Raw genomic sequence first — 19,112 nt, 5'->3', positions numbered from 1 at the left:
AGTACATAGAATTTTTGTTTGCTGTGCAAAAATGGGAATGATTTTAGGAAATCACAATATTGTAAGTTTTCCGAGGGACCTTGAGTCCTAATCATACTAGGTATTTGTTGCAAAATACTAATCGAACATTGAGAAAGTTCAGTGTTAAATGTATGCATACTTGAGGTTCTATTTTATATTCACTTTTACAAAACAAGAAACTCATTCACGTTCCATGGAAGTTCTGCACAGAAAGCTAATGTTCCACATATGGTCTGACGTTGCGTGTGGTATGTGAAAATAAACACGGTAATACTTCCTCTTTGTTCTGTCGTCCGAGAATGTGCTTTTTCATAGAAGTGCGTATAAGAGTTTCACAGATAATTTATGATTATATTTTTAAGAACCAAAATGTTTTATTCTGAGTCATTATTAGAAAATAATTATTATTTTGTTACACTAAAACATATCAAGGTATTCTTAAGGACTCTGAGCTGCTTTGATCCCATGGCCCAACACAACTATTGTGGTTTTTTTTTTTTTTTTTTGTGGTTTTTATTATTTTTCTTATATTTTCTTCTCTAAACATTATTTAAAGTGGTCTATGTTTAATTTTTATTTCTCTGAGTATACCTGCTCCTTATAGCCCACTTCCTAATCTATTGTGTGTGTACCAAAACCAGATAACCAAGCTTATCAGAGATGGTTTGTTTTTTGTTTGAATGTTTATTTCTGAAAGAGAGACAGCCAAAGTGCAAGCAGGAGAGGGGCAAGGAGAGAGAGGGAGACACAGACTCCAAAGCAGGCTCCAGGCTCTGAGCTGTCAGCACAGAGCCCGATGTGGGGCTGGAACTCAAAAGCCATGAGATTGTGACCTGACTGAAGTGGGACGCTTAATCGACTGAGCCCCCCAGGGTCCCCCAGAGTTAGTGTTTTTGAATAAAGAATAAATATGTGCTGAGTTAGGGCCTGAACATCTCTCCTATGAATAAAATATCCGAGTTTTATTTGGTATATGGGCTATGTGAAATTCATTAACTAGCAAATATTTGTTGAACACTTCCCCTGTTTGTAAAACACGGTGGTAAATGTATTTGTTAATGGTTTGCGGGGAGAAATAAGGACTCAGTTTCATTTCTCTCTTCACTTCCTTCTTGGTTATGTTCCAGAGAGTTGATGTTGCAGACAAGCAGCCTCCCCTCATGTGAATTCTATGTTACCGCAGAATAGGGGCAACTCAAGTGTGTTTAGGTATCAGTTGTACTGAGGAATGTTTGACTTTACGTTTGTCTACTTTTAGCAACCTCGGGAGTAGAAACTTATTCCAGTGAATTTATTGTAAACATTCTGAACTTGTAAATGCAGGCAACTATTTTCTCAGTGATATAAGGGTAAAGGAAAAGAGATGCTGTGAGAGAGAGGAAGGCATCGCAGAGGTGACGGGGTGCGGGCAAGCAGACTGCAGGCTTAGGCTGACCTTTGACTGGTGTGCTTGTAAGCGCATATCCTTGGCCAGTCACTTTTCTCTGAGCCTCATTTTAAAATGCGAAACCCTGTCAGTCTCCTAAAATTATCATAATTACAGTGAGATAACGAAGTTGAGAATGCTTTATGAACTGTAAAGTGCTTTAAGCAGAAGGCGGCAGTCAAAGCAGCGGTGAGAAATGTGGAGCGAAGCTTCACTATGAAAGGGTCACTAAAGCCACGCTATTTCCAGAAAGAGAGAGAGCGAGCGCAGAGGGACATTAGAAAGAAGACAAGAAAAGTGGTTGAGTGCTTTTGCTTTATGATGTGTGTGCCCAAGACTGTGTTAAAAATTAATCCTTACAGTAGCCTTTTAAATGTGCACTTTCCGGAAACTAAAATAAAAATAAGATTAGATCAAGGATATGGGGAAGGAAGAAGAAATCTTTTGAAGCAAAAGCCAACCAACTCAGTCGTTGAAATCAGCCACACATAAAGCTGCAATAGGGGTATGGAACCATACTGGTGTTCTGTCTGCTTTTAGACTAGTCTTCTTGAGAAGAGGAACTGGGTTTCTGTGGGATTTACAAAAAGACATTTAATGGAATGGATTAAATGAGTTGTTTGGTTTCTGCGATTCATTCTTAAAAGCAAAGCACTTACCAATTTTAATACTGTTTTCAAATAGACCTGGGACCAGTGTGAAAAGAAAATCAAGGAGTTGAAAAGCAGGCTGCAAGTTTTAAAGGCACAAAGTAGAGATCCTCTTCCAGAACTTCATGAGGACCTCCATAAAGAAAAAGAGCTGATTAAGGTATTGAAAGCTGCAAAGTCGCGTTCCAGATAATCACTTAGCGGTTTTCAGAGACGTTGAAGTGTTTGCCTTTCTATCCTGTGTTGAAACCGTGTTTCCATGTTCAGTCAGAAATCGTTACACTGAAACCTGTTCCTTAACAAATGACCTTGTCTTTGAAATGAGAGTAAAGTATTATTAAAGAATTCCTTTTTTAGCAGCCAATAAATGGGTTGGAGTTTTTGCTCAAATCTCACATTTAAAAAAAAAAAAAACATTTTTTTAAGTATTTTATTTGTTTTTGATAGAGACAGAGCACAAGTGGGGGAGGGGCAGAGAGAGAAGGAGACACAGAATCCGAAGCAGGCTCCAGGCTCCGGAGCTGTCAGCACAGAGCCTGACGCGGGGCTCGAACTCACGAACTGTGAGATCATGACCTGGGCCAAAGTCGGACGCTCAATCGACTGAGCTACCCAGGCGCCCCTCAAGTATCACATTTTTATAAAACCTTCCAAACTATATTCTGCCTAGTTGATACAGCTCTGACAATTATTTGTGGATATTTTAGGTCTTTGCAGAAATGGAATAGTATCAGATCTATAGATAAATTTGGGGAAAATAAACATCTTTTTGATATTGAGTACTCCTATTCTTGAATATGGCATGTTTCTCCTTTTGGTTGTATTCAATAATTTATAATTTTCTTTAGTATTGAGCATCTTTTGTTACATTTATTTTTTCCATGTTATTTTTTAGACTATTGAAATACTTTTTCTAATTATACTTTCTATTTACCACTTGTGCCTAGAAATGATCATTTTTGATTCATATTATATTCAACCATCTTGTTAAACTGTTTTGTTAATTCCAATAATTTGTCTATATAATCTTTTGGGACAGTCACCATCTGTAAAAAATGACTTTTTTTTTTTAATTTCTTCCTTTTATTTCCATACTTATTTTTTTTTTTTTTCCTGTACTTTCTACACTGGTCAGTACCTCCAGAACATTTTTTAGTAGAAGAATCGGTAACTGGCTGCTTCACGTCATTCCTGGTTTTAAGGAGAATGACTCTGACATTTCACCATTAAGTATGGTATTTGCTAGTGATGGCTTTATTAGGTTAAGAAAATTCCTATCTGTCCCTAATTTTCAACCTTTTTATTATCTCCACATCTTTAAGTGTAGATCTAGATCTCGGGGACAGAGGAAGTTGGAGTCACTCTCTCAGTTGATCCCCATAGCGTTTCCTTCCATAAAGTCTAGAAACCAGGGCAGAATGTGAACTGTAAACTCATAAGAAGGCATATTGTGTCCCAAGTGTCACACTCTTCAGTTTCCACAGCCGCCATGTTCTGCCTCTCAGTGTAAAAATCAGGAAGAGAGGCCAAAAGCATTGAGTTCATCGATCCCATGACCATATTCCAAAACGAACTCAAGTAACCTGAAGCCTGTCTAGGAGACTGCTTATCATCCCTAAATCAGTGGAGAGAGATATACTAACCACTTGACCAGTCTGGGCTTTGCTGTCCTCCTCAGAAGATCACATTGTCATTACATCTCAGCTGACACATGGAATAGCACTTCGTGACATACTAGCGTTTCACTTTTATGGACATCTGTGTTCAAATGATTGAGTTTGGGGGACAGTTTTTATTTTTAAAATAATTTTGTCAAATGATTGAGTTTGTCAAATGATTGAGTTTGGGGGACAGTTTTTATTTTTATTTATTTTTTTTTTCAACGTTTATTTATTTTTGGGATAGAGAGAGACAGAGCATGAACGGGGGAGGGGCAGAGAGAGAGGGAGACACAGAATCGGAAACAGGCTCCAGGCTCTGAGCCATCAGCCCAGAGCCTGACGTGGGGCTCGAACTCCCGGACCACGAGATCGTGACCTGGCTGAAGTCGGACGCCTAACCGACTGCGCCACCCAGGCGCCCCGACAGTTTTTATTTTTAAAATAATTTTTGAGTAAGATTGTCAACATGGCTCAAAATTCAGAAGGTGCAAAAGGCATACATGAAAAATGTTTTAATGTTTTATTTAATTTTGAGAGAGCGTGAGCAGGGGAGGGGCAGAGAGAGAGGGAGTCAGAGGATCTGAAGTGGGCTCTGAGCTGACAGCAGCCAGCCCATGTGGGGCTCAAACTCACGAACCACGAGACCATGGCCTGAACGGAAGTCGGACGTTCAACTGACTGAGCCACCCAGGTGCCCTGAAAATTTTTTCTCCTGTTGGTTTTTCTCAACAGAGGTAATCAGTGTTACCAAGTTGTTCTGTATTCTTCCAAAGATATTCTATGCATATACCAGCCAGTATTTATATACATACACGTTTTTTGGTCCTGTGTTTACCCAAATGGTAAGGTTGAAAAATGGGACTTGACAATCCCCCTGGTAAGTGAGTCCACAGGCAAAGGCTTTAATGCTGCTGTGCTGTGTTAGAGTCCCATTCATTTCATGTAATCAAAGAACGAAATTTTACATCTCATGTTCTATGAACAATGGGAATCTTACAGGCAATATAGACAGTTTCTCTGGTTAAATTAAGAAAAAACACTTACCTGAGTGGCATGTTCCCTTTTGCAGTTATGATTTGGTAGCAAGTCTGGAGTATTTTCATTTAAAGACAGAAGCATGATTTTTGAAATGTTTGTACAAATAGTGATCAACCGTAATAAACCTCCACAGTCGACCTCGCTCTATATATTCTTTGATGATTCTTTGCTTTTCTTACTTTATGAACATTTTAAAGTTCTTGAGACCCTGACAAATTGCTTTCCTTTCAGTCATACATTTCTGTATCTCAATCATACATTTGTGTATCTGAGGACTTAAGTACACAAGGCATCACGGTAGGTGCTCAGCAATGGATTGGTGAACTGTGTGGTCATTGCTGGCCGGTAATGGAACTGACGGTTTAGACTACTTGAGAGATACATGCTAACCAAAGAGCCTCACTCGTCTGTGTGTGTGTGTGTGTGTGTGTGTGTGTGTGTGTGTGTGTGCGCGCGCGCGTGAATAAGTATGGTGAATGTTAGACAGGAAAAGGACAGGGGACTACAAGAGTGTAAATAAAACAGGGGTCCCAACCTTGTCTGATGACTCAGAGAAGGCTCCTCTGAGGAATCACCCTTATGTCTGAGATCTGAAAGTATAAATGGGAATTAACTAAATATATTTGTGGAAGCATCAGGGTGAAAGAGTGGGTAGCATCTCAACTAAGTGAAGAAATACAAATTTAAATAATAACTAATGATTATGCATATTAAATTTGTCCAGTATATGTATTAAACTTGTCCAACATTAGGCATATTAAACTTGTCCAAATTTTAAACTTGTCCACTTATACATATTTATCCAAAGGTACATATGTATATGTGCATATATATGTATGTATATGTGTGTGTATATATACATATAGATATATATATGTATATATACACACACAACATATATATATATGCAACATATACATATATATATAACAACACAAAGTATGTGAAGAAAGATACAGCCATTCTTCTTAGAATGCAATTTGGCAGTATTTATTAAGAATTATAAAAATGTCCATATTCAAAAGTTCTACACCTGTTCGTTATCCTTTCAACTGTAGAAGGAAACCAAGCATCCAAATCAAATCAATTTAAACCTGGCTGTGGAAAGCCTAAACATGCCTCCCTGACCATGCAGGCATCTGAGCCCACACCTCTGAGCAGGGCCATGGACAGGCTGAGCTTCCTGGCACCAGACTGAGAAACACTCTGTGTAGCTCACAGTCTTGGGGTCTTTAGTTTTAAGTCAGTGAGTGGTACGCATCCACTTATGAGTCATTCCCTTTATAGCCTATAGCTAGCAAAAGTGTTCCACACAGAATCTGCTCTCATCCACTTTACTAGAATCATGAGGGTAAAAGTAGGTAACAAGAGTTTAAAGATTTTTCTTCTTTTTTTCTTTTCTTTTTAATGCTTTAAAAAAATTTTTTTTTTAATTTTTTTTTTTTTAACGTTTATTTATTTTCGAGACAGACAGAGACAGAGCATGAACAGGGGAGGAGCAGAGAGAGAGGGAGACACAGAATCTGAAACAGGGTCCAGGCTCTGAGCTATCAGCACAGAACCCGACGCGGGGCTCGAACTCACGCACCGTGAGCTCATAACCTGAGCCGAAGTCGGACGCTTAACCGACCAAGCCACCCAGGCGCCCCTAAAAAAATTTTTTTAATGTTTCTTTATTTTTGAGAGAGAGGGAGGCACAGAATCCCTAGCAGGCTGCAGGCTCTGAGCCGTCAGCACAGAACCCAGTGCTGGACTGGAACCCACAAACCGTGAGATCATGACCTGAGCTGAAGTTGGACACCTAACCAACTGAGCCACCCAGGCGCCCCTCCATGCAACCTTTAAAAAGAGTTCTGTGGGCCATTTGAGTAAATATAAATTTCTGTCAGCAAGTTATGCAATCATGCCGATGTAGCTTTTAGAACTCTGAAAATGAATCAGGATTAACACATTTCTATTGTTGCCACCCCTCAGATTATTTTTGATGTAAGTAAAATAATCTCTTCTTTCTACTGCAATAGACGGGTACAAATGAAGACCCTTTAAACGTGCCAAAGAAAAATCTGGAGGATTCTTGGGTTCCTTTTACCCCCTCTGTTGTGAAAGCACTTTTCGTAAGTCCTAGAATTCAGAAAGTTTAAATTTGACACATTTTAAAAAATAATTGTTTTCATGCCCAGAGATTTTGTGCTAACCAGTTTCTGCGAAATATTAGGGAAGAATTTATTTTTTCTTCCATTATATTCATTTTTGGGGGGAAGCTTAACCAAAATAATTCTGTTGAACAGAAGCCGTTGTTATGATGTTATGATTGCCATGGTAGCAACAATACATTTCTTAGGTGTTTTTTTTTTTTAAGATGGGAAATAACACTTGATAGGACATTTCTGTAACATTGTTTCAGAATTAAAAGTGTGTGTGTGTGTGTGCGCGCGCGCGCGCGCGCGCGCGCGCGCGTGTAAGAGAGAGATTGTTGCCAGCCTCCAAAAATAATTTCTTCTCAATAAAGGTAAAGACCTACATGACTTTAAAATAGAACTAATTCTATAAAAATCTGAACTATCTGAGCAAAGGAAAATAAGGTAGAAAGGAGTTTTCCTTTGAGAAAAGGGTGGTGAAGAACCGGCCAACCACAACAGCAGCCGCTGCCCTGGGCTGTTTCTCATTCCGAAGGTCCCGCCCCCTTCCCTGGCCTCCCCTCCCCCAGACCAATCAAAGGATTAGCCTACAGGTTTGGAAACAACAGCAGCTTGAGTTGAAGGGTTGTTTTTTTTCCCCCCTTGTTGTGTTTAAATGCAGGAACTAGAGAAGTCTTTGGCCAACTGGACCCAGAACTTGAAAGAACTTCACACTCTGAAGACCGACTTAACCCAGCACATTCTTGCGGAGGACGTGATGGTTTTGGAGGAGCAAACAGAGCATTTGCACAGACAATGGGAAGACCTCTGCTTGAGAGTAAGTCAGTTAACTGCAGGGCACGGCTGTTCTGGAGTTTATTGAAATGTCTCCAAAGGCCAGACAAAGTAGAAAGGGGCTTAATTTCATTGAACCGGAGGCCCTTTTCAATTGGAGCCCAGGCTGGCTGCTGTGCCTTTAGAAGGCAGCAACATGGTTAACAGATTTGACCCTTTGTTTCTCCAATGCTCAATGCTGGAGGTTTGCACACTTTTAATAAGCTTTTTAAAAACTCACCTTAAATGGGGTGGGGGGGTGGGGAATTGCAGTTACCGGCAGCTGTGAGCTTTCTGCTCTCTGTCTTACACAGATGACCAGTACCCACTGGTATATTAGAATCAGGACTTCAGCAAAGAGGTCTTGTCCGGCCTTAAGAGCAATGTCTCTGCAGTATCTCTCTGGGCCCAGTGAGCAGCAACAGTCTTACTTAGTGCCTGACACAGGGGTATTTCATCTGAGAACTCGGTATTCACATGCAATCCGATGTTCCTTTCAAGTAGCTGGTTTTTTAAAACTCTCTAAAAGAAACCATCCACAGCTACACGTAGTACCTCCATGGATCACTTCTCCTTAATAAACATTGGATCGTGGTTAGAGTATGATAATAGTACATGTTTGTGACAGGATGGAAAGGGTTCGAAAAGGACTTTGTTTTGAGAACATATAATCCTAAGAAAAATAAATTCCTTAATCTCATTTTTGTGAATGAAGAAGTGTATTTAAAAAATGAAATTCACTTTTGAGTGCCTTTGAATAAAGTAAAATAATTTTTTCTTCTTGATTTTAGTATTTAACATTCACAATGAACCATAATTTTAAATGATCTCTTAGAATTTTTGTTCATATTTTATATAAAAGAAAATATTTAGAGTATGTGAAAAGCCTTCTAAAACTTAAGGTAGAAGCGGGAGACTGGGGCCCAGATGTTCTTTTAATTGTTACCATTAGGAAACCAATCAGAATGGCGCTGTGCAAAATGCCAGGATTTTAAAAAGCTAAGATAAATAGATGCCCTCAGGAATGGAAACACAAAACTTGTTTTTTAGGGATAGTTCTTTGAGCCTTCGTAACACGTTTGGCTGGGTGAATGTATAAGCATTAAGTCTTTGTGCCTCACTCTGAGAAGATTACTTGTTTTCATTGTACATAGCAGGAAAATCTCTGGGAGTTCTACCTTAGTTTCCCCATCTGCAAGGTGGGGTGTTAAAACTTTATCTGGGGGGCGCCTGGGTGGCGCAGTCGGTTAAGCGTCCGACTTCAGCCAGGTCACGATCTCGCGGTCCGTGAGTTCGAGCCCCGCGTCGGGCTCTGGGCTGATGGCTCGGAGCCTGGAGCCTGTTTCCGATTCTGTGTCTCCCTCTCTCTCTGCCCCTCCCCCGTTCATGCTCTGTCTCTCTCTGTCCCAAAAATAAATAAAAAACGTTGGAAAAAAAAAAAATTTAAAACTTTATCTGGGACGCCTGGGTGGCTCAGTGGTTTGAGCGACCGGCTGTCCGTGAGTTTGAGCCCCGCGTGGGGCTCTGTGCTGGCAGCTCAGAGCCTAGAGCCCGCTTTGGATTCTGTGTCTCCTTCTCTGCCCCTCCCCCGCTCATGCTCTGTCTCTCTGTCTCTCTCTCAAAAATAGATAAACATTAAAAAAAAAAAAAAAAAAACTTTATCAAAAGAACTCTTAGCTACTTCTTTTAACCCTGAGATTCTAAAGATTTTTAAGAGCTGAGAATACTTTTGTACATTTAGAAAGTCTGATTTGCATTCTTTATACTTAACTTGTAAATTTGAACCCTTTAAGGAGGAAGAGCCTTTGTGGAAGTCAGCTTAGGGGTTGCTAATGCATAATAGAGCATTGGGTATGTGGGGTCAGCCTGCTCACTACAGACCAGTATGTGGTTCCATTTCCATACTTTGCATCCAAAGCCAGAGGGCATAATGGGAAGGTGGATTAAATGAGAAATGTGCATTTGTTTTTTAATTTTACTTTGCTTTATTTTGGAAATCTACCACTAAAATGGTGAAATAATTTTAATTTTTAGTCCATTTGCATTATAAACGTTAAATTAATGTTTTGATCTAGATTTATAGTTTTTAAGTTGAATAGGCAGGACATTGGCCTTAAATAGAAATAAGGACTTGGTCATTTTTAAAAAGGTAAAAGATTTGGGAGCATCTGGGTGGCTTAGTTGCTTAAGTGTCTAACTCTTGATTTCAGCTCAGGTCTTGATTAGGGTCGTGAGTTCAAGCCCCATGTTACATGCTGGGTGTGGAACCTGCTTTAAAAAAAAAAAAAGTAAAAGATTTGGGTCATAAAACTGTAAATTAGCATGTAGCAAGCCATCGATAAAGGTATATTGAAAGAACAAGGATCAGAAGAAATTTGGGTGATGTTTACTGTTTTTTAGCTTATCTTTCCTATCTAATTTTTAATATGACCTGGTAATAGTAGATATGCATTGAATAAAACTGAATTCTTTCGGTCAGTTACACTTCAGACATAATCTTTATTGTGTTGCTTTTATGGCATTTTTCAAAAGGTGTAACTGTTGGGGCACCTGGGTGGCTCAGTCGGTTGAGCATCCAACTTCAAGCTCAGGTCACAATCTCACAGTCCGTGAGTTCGAGCCCCACGTCAGGCTCTGTGCTAACAGCTCAGAGCCTGGAGCCTGCTTTGAACTCTGTGTCTCCCTCTCTCTCTTCCCCTCCCCCACTCACGCCCCCCACCTCTGTCAAAAATAAACAAACATTTGAAAAAAATTTTTTTAAAGAAAAAAAAAGGTATAACTGTTGATGTTGAACCCTAGGTAGTGGGTAAAGTTATTTAAGTCTACAGGGTTACTGATTAAAATGAATGAAATTCATAGTGTTTTTAATGGGGGGAAGGGAAAGGAAATAGTTTCCTTCCTGCCAACACTCAGCTGCCAAATTCATTTTCATTTCCAGGTGGCTATACGCAAACAGGAGATTGAAGACAGACTCAATTCATGGATTGTGTTCAATGAAAAAAATAAAGAGTTGTGTGCATGGCTGGTGCAGATGGAAAACAAAGTTCTACAGACAGCAGATCTTAGTATTGAAGAAATGATTGAAAAGTTACAGAAGGTAAGCAGGAATATCCAGATGGTTGCCGTTAGGACTGCCTCGGAATTCTCTGCCCTCATTCCCAGGCTCACAGTGGCCTAACCTGTTAGATATGTTTCTAATAACATTGCAGAAATTTGAACGCCTTTCTTGCTGTCTTTATTCCTTCGCAGAGAAAAGTTGGTAAGTGATGGGGGAGATGTGGGACCATCATAGGAGGGCATGAGGCTTGTTGTGCCTACTCTCAGGAAGTCTGGCCAGAGCAGGGCTCTTGTCAGCTTAAGCATCAGTTCATACGCCAGGGGTTGTGGCTTCTCTGGTTGTCGCTATGAGGGAGCTCTCCTCGCCAAAGGGGAGACGCCAACAGCAACTGGGGCTCATAATTTTTGAAATGGCCACCAGGCTCCACAGGGAAAGGCTTCTTGCCACGGTCACCCAAAATGCCACTCGGTTATTGCAAGAAAGCTCTTACTGGGGCTTCTGAGTGGCTCGGTCGGTTAAGCATCCCAATTCGGCAGAGCCTGCTTCAGATCTTGTGTCTCCCTCTCTCTGCCCCTCCCCGACTCACACTCTTTCTCTCTCTCTCTCTCTCTCTCTCTCTCTCTCTCTCTCTCTCTCTCTCAAAAATAAATAACTTTTTAAAAAATTTGCTTAGAAAGAAAGTGGGGCGCCTGGGTGGCTCAGTCGGTTGAGCACCTGACTTCGGCTCAGGTCATGATCTCACGGTCTGTTGAGTTCGAGCCCCACGTCGAGCTCTGTGCCGACAGCTCAGAACCTGGAGCCTGCTTCAGATTCTGTGTCTCCCTCTCTCTTTGACCCTCCCCCCTTCATGCTCTGTCTCTCTCCATCTCAAAAATAAATAAACATTTAAAAAAAGTTTTTTTAATAAAAATAAAAAAGTAAAAAGATAACTACTGGGGCGCCTGGGTGACTTGGTTAAGCGTCCGATTTCGGCTCAGGTCATGATCTCACCATTCCCGAGTTTGAGCCCTGCGTCAGGCTCTGTGCTGACAGCTCAGAGCCTGGAGCCTGCTTCAGATTCTGTGTTTGCCTCTCTCTCTGCCCCTCCCCCACTCACACTCTGTCTCTATCTCAAAAGTAAATAAACATTAAAAAAAATTTTGTTTAAAAAGTTAACTACTGCCTTACGTATTACACATGAGCCAAGTGGGTGTTGTTTGACTTTTTAGCTACTCACTGAAGAGTTGCATTAACAGGTAAGAGAAGTTTTTGAATTCTTCTTTAATTTCAAGAGGCGCCTGTATGTTTGTGACTGGCGAAGAAATGAATTTTCAGTAGTAACTGAGGCTTTTGTGTTTTGGTGCCTTTGCCAGGACTGCATGGAAGAAATAAACTTGTTTAGTGAAAACAAGTTACAGTTAAAGCAAATGGGTGACCAGTTGATCAAGGCCAGCAACAAGACAAGAGCAGCTGAGATTGATGACAAGCTCAACAAAATCAATGACCGCTGGCAGCATCTTTTTGATGTCATTGGATCAAGGTGAGAAATGGCCTAGAAGTTACTCTTATTTCCTAGGCACCATGGTGACGTCACACATCCAGAAACTAAGCTTAGTCGCCTCCAAAGCAGCCTAGCAGTTTCATAAACTTAGGAAGGCAAACTTCGGTTGAAATTCTTATTTCAACCTTTTAGGAAGATTGTATTTTCATATATGAGACTTCAGTGTTTTTTTCTTTAGCTTAAAATTTCATGTGAAGTTAGGTTTAATTTGAGAAGAGATCCTGGACGAAGTATTTAGAAACTTCAACTCTATTTCAGTGCTTGTGTGTCCCCCGGATGAAATCGTCTCTGCCTGTCCCTGCTTGTACGTAGGCAAATGCAAGTAGGTCGGGACATGTGCCTGATTTCTAGATGCTGGTCTGCAGGCCCCAGTGGGCATCTGGTCCTACAATGTGGCCTTAGGAGGCGTGTCGGTGGCCACAAATCAAAGCTATATTCTCAGTGCAACCTTATCAGAAATAAGACTGGTGATTTTTATCTCCCCTCACAGAGTAATGAAGCTGACACCACCCAGAGCTTTTAAGTGTCTTTTGTCTTCAAATTCTCTCTCCAAAGACAGACCCCAACCGAAATGTTTTTCACGTGCAACCTGGCGTGCAAAAAATGGTCCCTCAGCTCTGGGACCACTCATGTAGCTTTGTATTTATACCGGCCATGCAAGTCTCTTCTGTAGCAGTGTGCTCAGATATTTGGAACACGCCTGAGATGCAGAATATACAGGAGGACCTGTAAGGAGAATGAGGAATTAGGGAGCAATGAAAATAAGATGCTCTTAATAATTTGGCATTTATTTCCTTGACCTTACTGTTTACTGTAAACCGTAAGTGAACCTGATTCAATCAGCAAGGGCGCCAGGCTAAGGGCTAGGAGAATTACAGACAGGAAGTAAGATTAGTCAATTACGTTAATGGGAGCAGACATCTGAGCAGCTGTAAAGCCAAGTGGTTTGAGAGCTCAGAGCTCATCTTTCTGGAGTGGGGGCAGGAATGAGGAGGAGGCTTTCAGAGGAGTGGTGTTTCCAGATGGTCCTGAGTGATGGGTTGAGATCCTCGAGGGTTACTGGTGGCAGAGACCGTTACGTTGTGAGCAAAAGGATACAGGGATCGAGCAGCTTGGAAGTCTTTCAGAAAATAACAAGAAACTCCATTGGCTCAAATGTAGGAGATGAAGCTAGAGAGGTAGATCAGGGCTAATGCTTAAAAGACCTTCAATCTCAACCGAAGATTTGGCTTGCTAAATAAAGTCTGAGTCATTCATGGTTCTTTAGCAGTGGAGGGTTTGCCAAAACAAGTATTAGGGTGATTTGGCTGGCAGCCTAGGCTGGGCTGAATTTAACTTGTCTGTATTGCCAGTTGAAAAAAAAAAATCTGTAGAAATCCATGGTGGTAACCCAAATAAGGATTAAGAGCACAGGTTTTGAGCACATCCTGCCTTTCCCACTTACTGTAGAAACTTGAGTGGTATCTAACCTTTATTTTATTATTATTTTTTTTAACATTTATTTATTTTGGGGACACAGAAACAGAGTGTGAGTGAGTGGAGGAGGGGCAGAGAGCGTGGGAGACACAGAATCCAAAGCAGGCTCCAGGCTCTGAGCGGTCAGCACACAGCCCGACGCGGGGCTCGAACTCACACTGTGAGATCATGACCTGAGCTGAAGCTGGACACTGAACCAACTGAGCCACCCGAGCACTCCAGATCTAACCTTTCTAAGCCTCAGTTTCCAAATCTGCAAACTATGTCCAATAGCACTGCTTACGTCAGAGGCTGCTATGAGGATGAATGGTTTGTGTCTCGCATGTGGCACAGGACCAGCCTGTAGGAGCCAGCATTCCCTGAGTGGCTGTTATCATTGTTTTCCCCTAAGAAGACTGTAAGACGAAGTAGCATGTTTATTAAATGGGAGAGGATTCCCTCAGTTGTGTCTGATACTAAGAGGTCTTTCTTCCGGGAGACCAGTGTCTTTGACTCTCTTAAATTCCCAGTGCTTAGAACAGTGCCTCAGAGAGGCACCTGGGTGGCTCGGTTGCTTAAGCGTCCCACTCTTGATTTGGGCTCAGGTCATGATCTCATAGGCTCTGAGCTGGGCATGGAGCCTGCTTAAGATTCTCTGTCTCCTTCTCCCCCTGCCTCTCCCTCTGTCTCTCCCTCTCTTTAAAAAACAAAACAACAACAACAGAGCGTCTCAGATATTGGTTGACGTGAACATTTCAGTGCTTAAGAATGCGATCGTTTCTGTTAAGTAAATTGTGTCTAGTATGTCTTTGTTGACATTCTCTTTATATCCTAAGTCTTCTGGAGCACCTGGCGCTAATCAAGGGTATGATGACATCAGACCTGTTTATGGATCATTTAGGAGCAAGGTCTAGATTATGCTTCCCAAAGACTAGAGTGACAGTCCATTCTTTTTTTTTTTTTCTTTTTTCTTTTTTAATGTTTATTTATTTGAGGGGGGAGGGACAGAGAGAGAGAGAGGAAGAGAGAAGCCCAAGCAGTCTCTGCCCTGTCAGCACAGAGCCCACCTGAGGCTTGACCTCATGAAACTCGAGATCATGACCTGAGCCAAAAATCCAGAGTCAGATGCTCAACCAACTGAGCCACCCAGGTACCCCTGCAAGCTATATTCTTGACCATGTGCTTTTTACACATGATTTCACTTAATCGTCATTGTATTCTGAAAGGTAGATACCATTATCCCATTTTACAGATAAGGAGACTGAGAAGTTGAAGATGAGTAACCTGCCTGTAATTACATAGCTAGCATGTGAGGCGCCAGGATTTCCACTCATAGTGGTGTTGCCTCCCTGCTCCCCTAGACTCTTGCGGTTTGTAGCGAAGAGAACAGAATGAGAGTCTAATCCCTTCAAAACTAGAGGACTTGGGAGAGAGTAATTTCTCTTCTCTTAAAGCAAAGACCAGGTGAGACAGATGGCTGAGAGCCTAAGAAGCTCTGAGTGGGGTTTACCCTTCAGTTGACTTTGTGAGTTGAGGCAAGCTGAGACCTGCCATAGCCTCATGTGGAATTAACTCCTTGTCGGATCTCTGACACTGATTTCATGCTGGGTACTACGCAAAGGTGTCACCACTGAGGAAAGGGGTTGGGAGCACAGGCTGCAGAATTTAGATTTGAACAATGCCAAGCAGAACCTTTAGTGTCTTGGTTGATAAACTAGGCACAAGATCCTGGATGAGAGAGCAGCAGGACAGCTGTGGGTCTGTTTGCACGCATACACTATTAGCCTGGGGCGCAGTGCAGGGTGGTTACATGGTAATGAGGAGGAGAAAGCAGGCTTAGACCCAAGCCACTGTTCTTTCTCTACTTGTAAGCTGTTCTTCAGCTTCTGTAAAATCATTAAAGCAGAGAACCTGAAGGATACATCTCCCCAAATTACCAGCTAATCAAAGGAGGGAGCAGGGGAACCTAACCTCACATAAGGTTATATTGGCCTTGGGTGTAGACATCAAAATTCCGAGAAGTGGCTCTCCATCAGAATTGCTGCAGGAGATTTTCCCAATCGTCATGGGCCCTTGGGCAGCTGCTTACCTTAATGATATCTAAATTCATGTAAAACATGCTATTCATTTCACCGACAGAAAGGCCATTGAAGCACTATGTTTTTGTTTTTTTTTTTTTTTTTTGGTGTATGGTGTGATTATTCTAGAACTCAATCTGACTTGATGACAAGAAATGTTAATTTTATACTACTATGCTTATTTGACAGATTAAATGAAGAGTTAACTTTTTTATGTTTTGGGGTTTTTTTAATGTTTATTTATTTTTCAGACAGAGAGAAACAGAGCATGAACGGGGGGAGGGTCAGAGAGAGGGAGACACAGAATCTGAAGCAGGCTCCAGGCTCTGAGCTGTCGGCACAGAGCCTGACACGGGGCTCGAACTCGCGAGCACAAGATCATGACCTGAGCTGAAGCCGGACGCCTAACCGACTGAGCCACCCAGGCGCCCCAAGAGTTAACTTTTTTTAAAATTACATGGGGCGCCTGGGTGGCGCAGTCGGTTAAGCGTCCGACTTCAGCCAGGTCACGATCTCGCGGTCCGGGAGTTCGAGCCCCGCGTCGGGCTCTGGGCTGATGGCTCAGAGCCTGGAGCCTGTTTCCGATTCTGTGTCTCCCTCTCTCTCTGCCCCTCCCCCGTTCATGCTGTGTCTCTCTCTGTCCCAAAAATAAATAAACGTTGAAAAAAAAAAATTTTAAATTACAGTTATTAGGGCGCCTGGCTGACTGGGTCGGTAGACCATTCAACTCTTGATCTCGGGGTTGTAAGTTTGAGCCCCACATCGAGTGAAGAGATTACTTAGAAATAAAATCTTTAAAAAAACTGTTTTAAAATATGGTAGCTATTAGCTCCTCCCCCTTCATGTTTTCTTAGGTAATATCTTTGAGGACTGACCCAGCAAAATGTCAGTGCAGGAGAGACAACTAAATTACGAGAAGTTTTCAGAACTACCAATATGTGTGATCCTGTTTAGAGGCAGCTCGGCTACCTATTAGTGGGAACACTTTAGGCATGGGATGTTGGATGATGGACAAAAGGTACAGAGTTGGCTTGCTTCAGCCAGCACAGACCAAAGCTCTGAAAAGGGGGTCCTGCCCGCCCCCCCCCACCTCCCCACCATCTTGCCTTCAGTGGGACTGATGCCAGAGGAAAATTCAGTCCTACTTCTCATCTGTGTCTACCTGGATTTCAGAAACCCAACAGTTGAACTCCTTAAAAACCCATCTACTTTTGTTTCCCAGAAACCCCTCCCCATTGCATTCAGTAAACCCCTAGCTTCATCCTATGAAGTAGGAGCCCTGTGGCCACTGGTCAGTCTGTCTTTGGTAAGTCACTTTGGCTGGTTGTGGAGCCTCTTCAGAGACCTGGGGAGAAGTAGCTGAGGAGAAGGAGGCTCTTTTTTTTAAATTTTTTTTTTTTTCAACGTTTATTTATTTTTGGGACAGAGAGAGACAGAGCATGAACGGGGGAGGGGCAGAGAGAGAGGGAGACACAGAAACAGAAACAAGCTCCAGGCTCTGAGCCATCAGCCCAGAGCCCGACGCGGGGCTCGAACTCACGGACCGCGAGATCGTGACCTGGCTGAAGTCGGACGCTTAACCGACTGCGCCACCCAGGCGCCCCAGGAGGCTCTTTTTAAAGACTTTTGCTAGCAGTATGTGTGAATGATCTGGTCAAGGCTGTCAGTGCCTAAAACAGACGGGACCACTGGATGGAAAGACATACCCCAGAATGTTTACATTGGTTATCTGTTGGTGTTGGCATCATCAGTGATTTCGGTTTTCTTTTTGCTTATCTGTTTTTTCTGAATGTTCATTATGGAAAAAGGAACCACGGGGGCTTTATTTTTTCTTTTCCTTAAGAAAAAATGTCCTCAATGTTTTTACCTTTCTCTTTAATTTCTCTTGATGGTTGGTGCGCCTGGGTGGCTCAGTCACTTAAGCCTCTGACTTTGGCCCAGGTCATGATCTCACTGTCCGTGAGTTTGAGCCCCACGTTGGGCTCTGCGCTGTCAGCTCAGAGCCTAGGGCTTGCTTCAGATTCTGTGTCTCCCTCTCTCTCTCTGCCCCTCCCCTGCTCATGGTCTCTCTAAAAAATACAGATTTAAAAAAAAAAATTTAATTTCTCTTGATGGCAACGTCATTAGCAGACTTGATATCCTTAAGCCAGTGTTTCAAGGGGGGACTTGCTCAGGCATGCTCCCATATGATCCCTCCCTGTTTAGACTAGATAGTTCTCACTATCAGAAGAATCAAGTCCACGAAAAGAAACTTTTTAACTAAGCATAATTTTCACATTTCACCTACCAAACGTGAAAACCCCACCTGTTTCACAATAGTAGCAATTAAAATTTTGTCATTTAAACCTGGCAGTTATTACCATGGCGACCGTGTGTTGGGAGTGTTTTCCATCCCTTGCAGAATGGGCAGGGAGATGTGTGCCTTTTTAAATTGATAAAGTTTTTCCTTGCTCTCTTTTTATCTGTATTTTCTCAAGGTTATTTTGGAAGACCAAACAATGCTGCTAGTCATAGAGTTGACTTGCTCTGGCCTGATCCAGTACAACTGGAAGGATTTAGAGATTTTAGTGCAGGAGAAGCCAGATGTGAGGTCACCCTCCCCATCTCCATTTTCCTTCCCATCAGCCTGATCATTCCCCCTCCGGAGCATGGGGCTGCTGCTCCTGGGCCCTGAGGGTTGGGGAGTTTCCTCAAGAAGACCGCAACCACCAGGGGGTCAGTGAACGGACAGCATCGGGCAGCATCAGCAGGTCCAATGTACTAGTCTTTGGGGGATCATACTTAGCAGGTCCCAGGGACAGCTAAGCGTGTAGGCACCAGTTAGATGTTGCATTTGGGGAGAACGGTTTCCAAACCTGTCCTCTTAATTTCACGGGTCTAGAATGTGCTCGCTGTGTTTCAAGGTGGGGATATAATAATTACGGTATGTTGGGCTTTAGGGACCCATGAGAAATGATATTGTTGAGGCTTCAAATAAGGCTGAGAGTAAGTCTGAAAGGGGCTGGACACAAACCAAGGGTGCTCTGGTAAACAGCCACTTGGGATACCCTAGAGAAACCCAGATTAAGGATATGGAGGAATTTTCAGAGACATTATGGTCAATCCTGGGAGGAGCTAACAAGGAAAATTGCAAAATCTTCTTCCTCTGCAAAGTCTTGAACTCCATTTGTGCTATAACATAGAATTTTTTTGCAAAAGGCGGAGGAATGGAGTTGGTGAACTCTCTGCCTTTTC

General features: G+C 42.2%; 1 protein-coding gene across 14 annotated transcripts in view; it reads left to right on the top strand.

Annotated features, from left to right (window-relative positions):
- SYNE2 (spectrin repeat containing nuclear envelope protein 2) overlaps window positions 1-19,112 on the top strand; it is a 342,816-nt gene that overhangs the window by 290,273 nt on the left and 33,431 nt on the right. For all 14 annotated transcript variants that reach the window (XM_086709562.1, XM_086709567.1, XM_086709569.1 and 11 more), the window contains 4 exons: window positions 2,132-2,257; window positions 7,596-7,751; window positions 10,686-10,844; window positions 12,158-12,324. In XM_086709562.1, the coding sequence (XP_086565688.1) occupies window positions 2,132-2,257; window positions 7,596-7,751; window positions 10,686-10,844; window positions 12,158-12,324 (608 nt within the window). The remainder of the gene's footprint in view (window positions 1-2,131; window positions 2,258-7,595; window positions 7,752-10,685; window positions 10,845-12,157; window positions 12,325-19,112) is intronic.

This window comes from Puma concolor, chromosome B3, assembly GCF_028749965.1.
Source record: "Puma concolor isolate L17-30 chromosome B3, mPumCon1.1.hap2, whole genome shotgun sequence".
In the NCBI taxonomy this organism is placed as follows: Eukaryota; Metazoa; Chordata; class Mammalia; order Carnivora; family Felidae; genus Puma; species Puma concolor.
This window is presented reverse-complemented; position numbering and strand designations above follow the sequence as displayed.